This window comes from Ochotona curzoniae, unplaced genomic scaffold (genome assembly GCF_017591425.1).
Source record: "Ochotona curzoniae isolate NIBS_2020 unplaced genomic scaffold, NIBS_Ocur_1.0 scaffold_3835, whole genome shotgun sequence".
Taxonomy (NCBI): domain Eukaryota; kingdom Metazoa; phylum Chordata; class Mammalia; order Lagomorpha; family Ochotonidae; genus Ochotona; species Ochotona curzoniae.
Window position 1 is genome coordinate 21522970 of NW_024467114.1, and position 13800 is coordinate 21536769.

The following is a 13800-nucleotide window of genomic DNA, read 5'->3' on the forward strand; positions in this document are numbered from 1 at the left end:
TTCCAGATCAACAAGAATCATTAGAAAATCTTCCCCTACCACCCCCGGATTCCAGGTTGTTCTGAGAGTTTTCACTCAACCCTGCATAATCTTAAAGTTGGGGGTCTGTCATCAGATTCCAGAGGGCATAACCCTGAGGTCAGCCCCAGCTCTTACATGAAACACAGAAGGCAAACCCTAAGGGAGGACAGGACAGCTCTGCCCTTGGCTTTCAATTTCAAAGAAATTCATGGGCAAGCAACTTCCTACAATCCTGAAGGCTAAGGCGCCACAAGCATGCCTGTGTGTTGGCTTCGCATGGGGTGTACAGAGAACACAGTCTTTTCACCAGTATTCTCGGTTCTTACTGGATCGCAGTCTGAGTTTTTGGGCATATTTTAAAATTAAAATTTCAAAAAGTATTTCATAATTGTGAAAGAGTTAACCTGTCCAACACTTTGGGAAGCTGGCAAAAGATTAGGTACACACCAGTAATTTTCCTTACACTAAGGTCAAAGAGCAAATTTGCATACATAATACGAGTGCAGTTTGTGTTTCCCAAGAGCCCGTTAAAGTAACTTGAACACCAGTCTGGGTCTGCTGGTTTAGTGGAGTTTTATTTTGTTTGGGTTGCAGTATTGTGGCATAGCCCAAGTCCCGAGGCTGTATTCCAATTCCAATTAATGCCTCCAAAGAAAGTCCAGGCCTTTCCTTAGGAATACAGTTGCAGCGTACAACCTGCTTCTACAATTTCAACTCAGCAGGGACTCTGGTTAAACTATAATCTGTGACTAGGCTGTAAACTAAGAGGGTTAAAATAGCAGAAGTAAACATTTCTGGTTCAAAAAAAAAAAAAAAAGAATGAATTCCCACTGAAACCACACCAACTTGAGCTCTAGGTTATCCCAACTGCTTCCTAATTGGCTTCACTGCTGCAGATCTCTTCCACCAACCTCTCTTATATGGTCTGATACAGACGCTTTTCCAGCATCCATCATTCCATTATTTTGTCAAACATTTTTTTCAGGTCCTTCCAGTCAATAAAATGATGAGAATACATCAATGAATAATATATGCAATATTCATTCCCTCTAAGAAGCCTAAATTGGGGCTGGCACTGTGGCATAGCAAGCCATTGCCCAAAGTGCCAACATCACATAGGGGTGGTAGTTTGAGTTTATGCACCTCCACCTCCAATCTGGCTCTCTACTAATGTGCCTTAGAAGGCAGTGGAGGATGGTCCAAGTGCTTGGGCCTCTATACACATGCAGGAGATGTGGAGAACCCCTTGACTCCTGGCTTAGGAATGGCCAGCTCCAACTGTTGTAGCCATTTGTGAAACGAACCAGTGGATGAAAGATATCTCTCTCTCTCTCAACTCTGCCTTTAAAATAAATAAATAATACTATAGGAGGAATAAGAGTGGAAGAAGGAAGAGGAGGAAGAGAAGTGTATATTATCTCAGATGGCCATCCCTACTAAAGCTAAGAATGACTTATCCCTAAACTCAAGATAAAGTTCAACTCACTCTGGCCAAAGTTAATGCAAGGAGACTGTGCTCCCAACAATCAGCTTCCTTTTCCTCTCATAGATAGATCTTTACTGCATTTCCCAGATTCCTCTGTAGTCATGGGCAGGACACATGACTAGGTTCTGACACAATGAAGTAGACGAAAAATGACATAACACCCTTCCTGGCCTGACAAGCAAAAATATCTCACAATTCTCTATGTTCTCATTTATTGTCTGTACTGGGTAGATGGCCAAATGAATGGAGTAAGAATTGAGAACTGAAGAACTTCACAGAAAAAGAAAGAGCTCAGTTCTCTGAGTCATTTCATGAGAGGCTCTTCATAAGATCCTTGCAAATGAACTAGGAAACAGCAAGAAACAAACCTGGTCACATAATTTAGGTACAACAATTATTTATTATAATAGCTTACTTTATTAAGATTCCCATAATATCCTCAAGATACCCAATCTTTTCCCCTATTCCAACAAGTTCAACACCAAGAGGATCCAATGTGTCTTATTCTTTGTTTGTCCCCAAACACATCATGCCTTCCATCTTCTTTTCCTCCCCCATCTACCATTTAACACCTATCAAAATCCTGCCATTTCAGGTCTGTCTCAAGCCTACTCTTATCCATAAGGTCATCCAGCATCTGTTGGTTTCCAGCGACCCCCTCCATCTTCACTTCTCTCTTTTCCTCCCCATCTTCTCCTATCTTGTGAGCATATACATAATGTTTAGTGTGTACATAAAAACTTTATCTTGCAAGGAGACCTTGGTTTTTGTGGGCTTTTTTTTTTTTGTGGGGCTGTTGTTGTTGTTTTTACATAAGTTGGACTGTTTTATAGGCATAAACCAATAACACATACATGATACCTTTCAGAGAAGGGAGGGTTCAAAGATAATTCCTCAACTAAAAACAAATGAATGTCTGGAAGAGATGCTGCACACAGTGAGTTGCAGTGCCTAGATAACTTTTCAGGTCACTGTAGCTAAAGGATATTGAATGCAGGGCTGCCAGCCTTCACTATCTCACCATCTCCTTGAGTTTTACACATTCTAGTCATGGGTAATGCACATTTTAGGTACTAACAGAAAGTGTGTTGGTGCTGATACATCAGAAATCACATTTAACATTAACATGTCATGCTTGTAGAACTGTTCTCAGCATAATTGAAAATCTTTGTATTTTATTAAGTGCTTAAAATAAATCAGTACAAATTAGCATCTTATTTGGATGATAAGGAAAGGAATGCTAGAAACATCCACAATAGCTTGTATGTTACAATTTTCAGCATTTGCCTCTTCTTGACGGACCAGTTTGTTCTCTGGAGATGATCATCTGTTCTAAGTGAATATCCAAGTGTCTCTCTGCCAGTAGTTGCTTTCAAAAAGAAAATCTGGAATCTCTCCTAAGTCTATTTTCTGTCCTCTTATTTTCCTTTTACCCAATTCGGTGAAGAATATAGTTGCTTTGTGTAGAAGCTGTCTTCCCTTGAGCAGCAATTTCCCTGAAAAATAGAAACCTATCTTCCTGAATACAATGATAAGTGCAAGATGCTAAAACAATAGCCAGGCACATACGGGATATTTCTCCATCCCCTGAGAAACAACTAAGAATCAGGGCCTGGGAAACACCCTGGAGCATGTGACAGGATTCTCACCCATAGACCCTGATGCTGCAAAGAGTAGCCCACTGCTAAGAAGCTACTATGAATCAGCTACACTCTACCACATTCTAGAAACATATCTTTTTCTTAGGCCCAATTATTTGAAAATAATAGAGTTCTCTTATTGATTTTGAAATGAATGTAAAAAGAAGAGAGGTACTACGCTAGAGGAGAAATAAATCTTGAGTGCCAAAGGCTTATGTGTGGTCCATAAATCTTATATTACAACAGTCAGTGATGCAAAGCTGATTTGTGAGCACAGCAACCACTCTGAATTACAAATTGGGTCAAAAAAAAAAACTTCATAGAAAGAGATGGATGTCCTCTAGCATGCCTCTGCTTTGGCTTGAAACTTTATTTTGGTAAAGTTTCAGATCATGACACTTAACTCCCAAGAGGAAAGATCTTGGTGTTTGATTTGACTTGTTCTTGGTTAGCACAGAAGAGGAAGGAAAACTAAGCAGCACTCAGAGCAGAAGAGGGCATCAGGCGAGCTACTGGACATGGGGAGTAAAAGCAGGGGTGGGCATCTGATGACGTGGTTGAGATGCCAACTTCCCATTTCAGAGTGCCTGCGTCTGAAGCCTGGCTCCACTCCCACATCTACCTTCCTGCCAGTGCCACCCTGGGAGACATCTGGTGACAGTTCAAACAGTCATTACCACACCCATGTGGAAGACCTAGACTGAGTTCTCAGTTCCTGGCTTGGCTTCAGTTTAGCGTAGCCTCAACTGATGCAGACACTTCGAAAGTAAGGAAGTGCTTTCTTTATCGTTCCCCCTTCTCCATCTCGACCTCTCCCTCAGTATCTCAAAAATAAAGAGGGGAGAAAAAAGAAAAAGAAAAAAAAACAGAGTAGACAAGCCCTGTGGCTGGCTGGGTCCACTGATGACTTTTAACAAAGCCCCGCAGGAAGCCCTGTGGGCTGATGTCACTCTGCATAGAGACCAAAGCACTGAACCTTAAGGAGGCTGCACAGAAAGCTTGCCACTGGCCAAGTGCCGGGACTGAAATATGAACTCAATTCTGTGATGGTTGCCATTTTTGGTGCCAATGTGACTGAACTAAGGGCTGTCTACAGAACTGGCAAATTCTACTTCAAGGCGAATCTGTGTGGGTGGCTCCAGGAAAGAACCCTGTATAGGTCAGGGAACCAAGTGAAGATTCTCATACAGAAATCAGGCATTGTACTTTCATTCAAGCTGTGATTAAGCTCTTGTCTCAACCTCAGAACCAGCCATGTTCTGTTGTCTGGAGATGGGGCGGGGACTCTGTAAACCCTATCTCCTCTCACTTTGCTGGCTGCCTCCCAGAAGTCAGAGTTACAGAGAGAGGAGGGGAGTAAAAGACTGAGACAGAAAGAAAAGGGAAGAGAACCATCAGCTGGTTCACCCCCAAAATGGCTGCAACAGCCAGGGCCAAACTAGGCCAGACTTGAACCATTGTCCATATGGACTCGGGTGCTACAGATGGCAGATTAACTGCCCCAGCACAGCTCAGCCCTGCTCTGGTTGTATGCTCACACACAGAAACACAGAACTTGGACCAAATCTACTGGGGGACCTCTCTCCAAGCCTCGTTGGGTCTCTCAATCTTCACAACATAATCTGGGGATCCTCACCCACACCACAGAACCTTGATGTAGAAAATCGTATTTTTAATGACTTTTCCAGGGGAGTCTGCGGCACTTGTCTGAGGTGCTGCGTCTTCCAATTTGCCTCACCAGCCCAAGCTCCCTGGGGACTGCTGGAAGGCCGGAGTCCCCACTTCAGAGCTCTGACAGGCATGCAATTGTGTGTCTTGAAGTATGAAGCTCATTGTTCAGGTGGAATGCTTTTCACTGAGCTAAAAACACAGGCCCTCGCTCCTTCCGCTGACAGCTGCAGGCCACTTTCTTCAGGCTTGTAAAGGAAAAGGTCAGGGAGAAGCAAAGTGGAGGTGGAACTGGGTCTGACACGGATGTTGAAACCAGGAGCTGCTTTACGGTCTCAGTCTGTGCAGAGTCTGACAGCTTTTCAGAAATGGAATATGATGGCTACACTTGGATTTCCATTTCTGAGAAATAAAATAAAACTCAACTTTGGTTCTACACATACAGACTCTAGAACATATCAGCGGCCTTGATCAAGCTATCTATTTCCCCCTAAAAGTCCTAAAGAAATGATGGTCCCTGAGAAGGAACCGTAGGGCTACCAATGCAACAAAACCCCTTTTGTACTTCACTGCGGATCCAGAGAAGCATGAACTGATGCTCTGTCTTGAGAATTAAGTCTGCAGTAAATCCCTTTTAATTTTCCTAATGATCAAGCTTGCTATGTCAGATGATACTGTTTTTGATATCACTGTTTTACTTTCCTACAACAGCCATAACGGGTGACCACACAAAACTGTGACCACACAACAACATTCACATGTTGTCTATAGCTCTGGCCATCAGAAGTTGGACATTATTTCCCCTGGACTGAAATCAAGGTGTTAAGCAAGCTGTGCTGCTTCGGGAGGTTTGGGGCAGGAAGGTGGGGTTTACTTCCAGGCCTTTTCTGCTTCCAGATGTGGCAGTCTTCCTGCGTTCACTGCCTTTCCCTCCAGCTTTAAAGCCAGCAGCAGAGCATCGTCACTTTAAAAATATATTTCCTTACTTTAAAGCTAGAGAGATACAGATATACAGACACAGGGGTAGGGGCAGAGAAAGTGAAAGAGAGAGCGAGAAACAGAGATCTCTCATGTGCGGGTTCACTCCCCAAATGCCCACAACCACCAAGACTGGATCAGGCAAAAGCCACAACTGAGGAGCTCAAGCCAGGTCTTACAACCAGGTGGCAAAAACTCAAGTGCTTAAGCCATCAGCTGCTAATGTCCACAGTGTATATTAGCAGGAGCGTGGACTGAGGAGCACAGACGGGACTCAAACCCAGGCACTAAGCTACGGGCTGTGGTATGCCAAGGGGCGTCTTACCACCAGGTCAAACACCTGCACTGTCTCCGAATCCCTCTGACTTGGGCCCTCTACTCTATTACCACTTTGTCCCCTCTGACTCCCACAATCTTGCCTCCCCTCTCTAAGAACTCTTGCAAGAGAATTCACCCAGGTCAGCCAAAACGATGCCCTGTCATTTTGACTGCAAAAATCCTTAACTTAATCATATCTGCAAAATCCCTTTTATCAGGTAAGGTCAGTTTCGCAGATTCTGGGAATTAGGACATGGACAACTTGGGGTCAAGGGAGACATTCATCTGCCTACCACAATTATTGGTTAGGGAACAATGTCTAATTTCTCTGGTTAGTTCCAGCCACAGTATTTTAGGCCTAACATTTAAAACACACACCAAAATAATCTGTTCTATTACCCTTCCCCTCACTGAAAAAAAACCTAGTGCTTCCAGTCTTTTCCATAAAAAAAAAAAAAGACATCCAAGAGACTCATTGTGAATTCTGTTCATAAGGACTGTGAATTGACCAAGTTCACATCTACTAGCTTGTCTTTACTGTGCCCAGTTCTGCTTAGAAAGAGAAACCTAAAGCTGATCATCTGACCTTCTCATCTTATTCAATCTTTTATTGTTGTCACAGGCAGGTCAAAAGTGCTGAGGCACAGCCTCGGGAGCAATTATTAAGGGGGTATTAATGAAGGACGAAAGCTTCTTGGAAGCCACTGTGTCTCCAGCACTTTGCCAGGCCTGCTGGACAGGACTGACCCTGTAAACTCAAATCCCCACTATGCTGCAAGACTGGGCTGGTCACATTCTGGCCCATGACAGCAAGCCTTAAGTGACTTCAATGTCCTCTCATGGTCAGACAGAAGCCTCCCAAAGACTTTTGACGGTGCTCACCATATTCCAAGATTCTTGTGGTAAATCATACAAAACTGCCTGCCCTGGTCTCCACGGGGGGATTGCATAGCTCACACTCTGACACTCGAGCCTGTAGATAGCCCAGCTAGAAGCTGTCTTTCAACAGCTACAACAATCAACAGGCCCAGCCCAGCTTTGGAGACAGCATTGAACTTCAAGTGCACACAGGGACAGAGCGAACGGAAATAATTTTGTGAAGTAAATATCAAGTGAATAAATACAGAAGGGGTGGAAATGTCTTTATTACTGTTTCATGAATCTGTTTGTGTGTTGCTTGAGAAAAGACAGGTAGAAAAGAAGGAAATCTCCCCCACCCACTGACTGCTTCACTCCCCAGATGTTCCCAAGAGCCAGTTGGAAAGTGACACTAAGAACCGTGAACAAAATCCAGGCGCTCCCGTGTGGTTGCAGAGATCTGTGACTTCTGCCTCCCAGGGTTTGCAGCAGCAGGAAGAAGTGGTGGGGAAGGGTGGCAGGGAGCGTGAGTAAGGTGGGAGAGGTAAAATCAGTCATCAAACCAGGACTCTGATCAGGGTCTGGACCTCTTAAGGCTGTTTTCACTGCTAGGCCAAGTGCCTGCCCCCCATCAATCCTAGTCTAAGGGGAGTGGAGTGTTGTGTTTAAGTCTCATATTTAAAAGTAAAACTCACCTTGTATGTGCCTTCAAATTTTCCATCGATTTCTCCTTTGTCTTAGCTAAAGGGCAGGTTATTATTTCATTTATTTATATCTTTGTTTCTGCTTTGAAAAAAAAAATCGGGAAATTCCTCCTCTTCCAAACCCCAGCTTTCCAGCCTGGCCGAAATACACATCACTGATAAGACTTGGATGCCATTTGAGGCAAATTCCAGCAGGTTCTGGGTTTCCACACATTTTACGCCCTCTCTATTTTAGCAGCAGGAAGATAAGAGCACCGTATGGGACCATGTGCAGATTAGATATCCGGAGCAATGCTCTGGGAACCGAGGGCTGAAAATTCGTAGAACCTGACCAGCTTTGTCAGCCTGGTGTGTTTGGTGTGTGGGAGCAGGTGCTAGGGGACAGCTGGAATCCCCTGGAAGTGTCCCAGGAAGATGATATCCCCCGCAGGGCTCATGGAGTGGAAAGATGTGGGGTGCGGGGGGAGCTTGCTGATAAAGGCCTGGACAGTCTAGTCCTGCTCTGCCAGCAAGCATGGGTGTTCCCTCCCTGAGACAACCAATAAATAAACAAGTAAATCCGCCAGAGAGCACCCTCCTAAGATTTCAGATTCCCAGAAACCTTGCAGACCACCCTGGTAGGACGTTTCTCAACTCCCACCCAGGAGAGAAAGAAAAAAAAAGAGAGAGAGAGAGAGAAAGAGAGAGAGCAAGAAAGAAGAAAATGGGCCCTTTTCGTTTTCTTTCCATTTTTATGAAAGTTCAAGCTTTCATCATCAGGTAAGTAGTCAAAGCTGTTACAAGCCTACTGCTGACACATCAAACGCTTTATCTACAGTCTGGCCAGCTTCCAGGGAGATGAAAAGAACAATCATTCAGGACTCACACCTCCCGTGAGTTATGAGCTATTCCTAAAAGCAAGGAAATAACACTATTGTGCAGAAGAAAGGGCATTTTTCATGGTCTCCTGGCTGTCTACGCCACAGATGCTGGAGACACACGAAGGAGGTAGCCAGTGGCAGGAAGGCCTTGCTGTACCAAGTGTCTGTAGGGACGGGAGTTGAGCCTAGTGGCTAACACACCAGTTCGGGCACCCATGTTCAAACTGGAGTGCCTGGGTTGGATTTCTGACTCCGACTCCCTACTCCAGCTTGCTAATGGAGACCTTGCGAGGCAGTTGTGATGGTAACCATAATTGGGTCCCTGCACCCATGTGGGAGACCTGAACTGAGTTTCAAACCCCCAGCTTCAGCCTGCAATAAGCCCAGCCCAGCTGCTGCTAACATTCAGGGAACTGAACCAGCAGATGACAGCTTTGTCTCTATCTTCTGAGATAGAAAGAAAACCAAACATCATCAATGAACTACTTTCCTAAGACTTTTGTTTTGACTTTGAAGTTTTTGACTACCTAAAATAGCTCATCGATGTTACAGGCTTTATTCATACTTTTTGTCCCTACAACGTTTCATGTGGATCTATCCTTTTTCCAAAATGAGGCTGGGAGCCATGTTAATATTTCCACCTTGTTGAGGTCCAGAGTGAGACTACAGTATGATCAAAAGCATTAGGTTTTCAGTTTAACACATATTTACCTGGTTGTCATTTTAAGCTGAAAATAACTTTAAAAAATGTTTAGACTCCAGTGAGGTTTCTTGAGGTATAAGAAAACATCAGTTGTCTAGAAATGAACTACTCTTAATGAAAGTTTAGCTGGGTCCCACCCACTGTATTGACAAAATTATCCTTAAAATTCTCTGAGGTTGTCTTAAGTATAGTGTGATTGGAATACCAGTGAAACCTAAGAGTACATTTAAACTTCACTTTAATTTCAGAATAGTAATTGCCTGATCTCAGCATTTTTACTTTCATCTACCCAAAAAACATTTGAGTTTCTGTATATTAGGCACTGTGGTCTTTCAGTGAAACTAACCGTAAACATACAAAGCCCAGTCCTTTCTTTTCTATCAGGTGACAATTTCCTAAAATTTCAACAAGATACAAGATGTTGAAAACGACATGACATTATCAATATCATTGATAATGACATTACAGGATAAATACTATCTGGAGATATCAGGCTTCTGGTACCATTCATTCAAACTAGTGACTCATCTGGGTATCGGCCTTGTCAACCCACTTCAGGTTTGTGTTTGGAGACAACCAAGTTGCTTTCAATTTTGGCAAGCTCTTGGGGCGATCCTAATCTAGGCCAACTTTGATCAAAATAAAAGAAGAACCAGCTGTGGCCAGAAGGACTCTGTTTGAGCTGCAAATATTCTGACATGCCTGGGCAAGTTCAGTGAGGAGAGAAAATCTTCCCTGAGGGAGAAAGAGACAGAAGACCGTCACCTAGTTACCAAGCCTGGATTCAGAAGGAAGACAGTATCCTCCAGAAACGTCACGCCTGTTATCCCAAGCACCCTGAGCTCAGTCACATGCCCGTGTTTATCCTAGGCAAGAAGGAATGCTGAAAATAAACAGAGTAGTGACACTAAAATCCCTGTGACACAGTCAAGCACTAGACCTACTGAACTGGGATTCTTGGAATTGAGTAAAGCTCAGGGAAAGGAATTTGATGCTGGTCCTGGCCACGTGGCCAACAGACCTCCACACTGGTCTTCTGAGGTGTTCAGGACAAGTGGCTGATTTCTTAAGGAAGATGGCTGAAGTCTGAAATGTTCTGCATTAGCGTGACAGAGCAGCACATCGCGGCATGGCACAGATGGGTTCTCAGATAAAGGGATTCGTCCACAGGCCAGTCAAGGAGAAAACGAGTCTGGCTCCCAGTAGAATCAATGAATGATCACTAAGCGGAGCTTCTGCTACACTAACATTAGACCAGGTGCAGCCGCAGCAGCAGCTTGTAGCCTTGGTCTGAACGCAAAACCTCAGTGAGGCCACGCAGCCGGATGGCAAGCTCACCTGGCTGTGTATGAAGTCTGAGTGACCGCAGCTCGACAGCCGTGACAATATGCTTAACAACCCACAGGTCTTTTCACGGGACTTGAGAATTATAGCCGTAACCTTGGAAGGAATGGAAGAAAGCTCTACCTTAGCCACACACCTTATTTCAGAATGTAGTACAAAAAGAAGAGCAATTCAGACTCTTTGTAAGGACATAACTATATTGAGAGATGCTCAAGGGATTGCCAGGATCACCTGAAAACCTCAGTGAAAGCCAAGGGACGGGCTCTGAGGGTCTTATGAGGCTAATGTCAGAGTGAAATCGGGAGTGTCTTACACACTTTTGAGAGTTTCAGGCGTCCATGCATGGTCGGTGAATGAGGGTCAAGACCCTCAGAACATGTACAGGGACTCTTGTTGATGGCCAGTATTGAAGAGAGATCCTTCCGGGAAAAAATCTTGCAGACTCAGGGAGGCATCAGTTCAAAAATATGCACTATTGTTATTGTACCAGACGAACTTGAGGATGGCAGTAATGTCTTCAATTCAGGCAGATTAAGTGAAAGTTTACATTCTGAAGGCTGAATATCCAGACCTTTTTTGACCAAAATATTCAGAAAATCACTTTTTAAATTGGTGTATGTTATTTATAAAGAGCCTCATCAACCAGAACTATGTTTGGCTGCCAAGTTCAGAGAACTGACATAAACAAGTAACTCAATGTGTATAACCACCTCATGAACAGAACATATACTGGGATTCAAAATTGACTTGACTCTAAATATTTGCAGTAGCTAACACTTAATGAGCATTTACTATGTGCCAGGAACCAAGTTAGAAGCTCTACCCTCAGCATCTTATGCTTAGCATAAAAAATCTACAAGACAGGATACTACTGTTTTTCTTGATTTAACAGATAAAGAAATCAAAGTGTAAGAGAAGTTAAGTCACTTTGGAGCAAAGTACTAATGAGTAGTGCCTAGGGTCTATAAAAGTTCTTCACTCCACTAGTTGGTCCCTTTGATTCTGTGGGTTTCCAGTTTCCTTAGTAGAATTTGAAACTACTTACTTTTGTATCCAGTTCAAAGCAAAGATACAATCATGCCCTCAGGTATCCAGATTTCATAAATGTTTTTCAATTCATTGTTACTCCTCAAATTTTTGATTGATCAATTCTGTGGAGTTACATGCATAAGCCACTGCTATTTCTACAAATCTAATGATACAACAGATCTGAAGTTTCAGAGAACATTTCTGGGCAGACATCTTGCATCTAAGTTGCTAATGAAGGATATCGCCTCTACAAAGATCATCAGGCTTTTGCTTGTAACTCTGGACTCCCCATCTATCTGCATGGCCTTTAGAAATGAGAGTGAAAATGGAATCATTTAAAATTTTTGCTATAAACAATTTTGATGCAAACACTGCTCCTTTCATTTATAAGTTTCAAGGACGCTTCAGGGTTTTTTTAATATTATTTTTGAAGTAAAGTCCTTTAGAAACACTGGGAAATATTAATTTTGAACATTTATCCTCTTGTGGTTGCCCAAGTTTCCCCGCTGTGGTATGTTTTATTACCGCTGTAGTGAGAGCAATCATTTTTCCAGTGGGATTGATTCAAGAGAATGCACTGTTTGTGATTTGCAAAACAGAGGCTGCCTTGCAGAGCGTTGGAAAAAAGGAGCAAGAATTAAACTCAAAAGTTATCTCAACACAAATCAGCTGGCAAAAAACTCCACAGACCATATTCCTAGACCACCAGAAACAACCTCCTAAACAAAAATACAGAAGACATCGCACATCAATGGCCAGACAATGCATTTGAGCTAGAAGAAAAGAAGACTTCATGAAGTTTGTGGGGAAAAAATAGAATAAAAGACAAGTTTACTTTGATACAAAAAAATGGCATCCATGCATATTAGGGGTGTTCACAAAGTTCAAATGTATTTTACGAACAAACTAAGCATGGATTTTAAAATCTTCTTATGTATCAAAAGAAATATCTTTTAAAGTCACTTATCTGCAAACTTTATAAAAGTATCCTCATATAACTACAAATCTGGGTGCATTTTAAACCTTCAGCAATTTTTGTAAATATTTACTTATTTATTGAAAGGTGAAGTGACAAAAGTTAGTGGTGGGAGATGGGGCAGACAGCGAGAGATGCACTGGTTACTCCCCAAAGGGTGTAAAAGCTGAGCCTGTCTTAAGCCAGGGGCCAGGAACTCCATGCTGGTGTCCCACATGGATGGCAGGTCCTTAAGCCACCACCTGCTCTCTCTCAGGGTGGACCTTAGCAGGAATCTGGGCAGCAGAAAAGCTGGGACTTCAACTCAGGCACTCTGATACAGGATGAGGACATCTCGAGGAGCAGCTAATCACTGTGCTAAATATCCAAATTCAGCAAGTTTTGCAGAGGAAATGGAGGCCTTTTATTCTAGTTTGGAGTATCACCCAAAGACTCTGTGAACTGACTGTAACAGGTGGTTACTTATAACACAAATTTAATATGTTACCTAAATACTAAGAGAACTACTTGGCCACAAGGACAACATACGTAACCCACACACTGTGGCTACACAAGGATAAACTCCAGGTCAGAAATCCAATCAATTAGAACTGATCATGGGAGGATCCTTAACGAACAAATGAATGGTCTTAGGCAAGTTTTCATCTGAACTGTAGTTCTTTTCTATCTATGCCAGCTTCCTCAAAGCTCTCATGAAATCCAAATGCATGCAAGGGAGCAAAATGCCCTGTCCAGTGATTAACTTAAGTCATTAGCCAAAATGATCCTTGGGCATCCGCACCCCGACCCTACTGTCTTTTGGTTTACCCCGAGTGTGTTTCATCAGCCAAGAGAACAGGGCTTTGAAAGATACAGAGCTCCGGTGACTTTTCCTCTAAAATAGCTGCAGAACATTTGTGTTTTTCTTGGCACCAAGAACACATAGGGTAGTCTTTGGGGTTTACAGTAGTGTATACATCGCCCATATATTTGCATAAAGTTTCAAAGCACTTGCTTGATATATGCAGTATGACAGCCGCTGTCACAATATATTTATATAAGTTGAACACAGATTTTATAAAATAAACTTGCAAGTGTTTGTTTTCCTAAGGAGAGGTTTGTTTGGGGGGTGGTAAGGATAATCATTTCATCTCATATAGAAAGTAACACACAGTGACATGCTCCCTTCCCATTGCCACAAATAGCCTGGTGTTCCCTACCAATATAGCAGGCAAT

At 42.9% G+C, this 13800-nt stretch overlaps 1 protein-coding gene across 2 annotated transcripts in view; it reads right to left on the reverse strand.

Annotated features, from left to right (window-relative positions):
• BMPER (BMP binding endothelial regulator) overlaps positions 1-13800 on the reverse strand; it is a 231678-nt gene that overhangs the window by 103229 nt on the left and 114649 nt on the right. Inside the window, exon 7 of one of the 2 annotated variants that reach the window (XM_040964857.1) lies at positions 2454-2458. The exons of the other annotated variant lie outside the window; for it this stretch is intronic. Coding sequence (XP_040820791.1) covers positions 2454-2458 — 5 coding nt within the window. The remainder of the gene's footprint in view (positions 1-2453; positions 2459-13800) is intronic. 2 annotated transcript variants of the gene reach the window in all.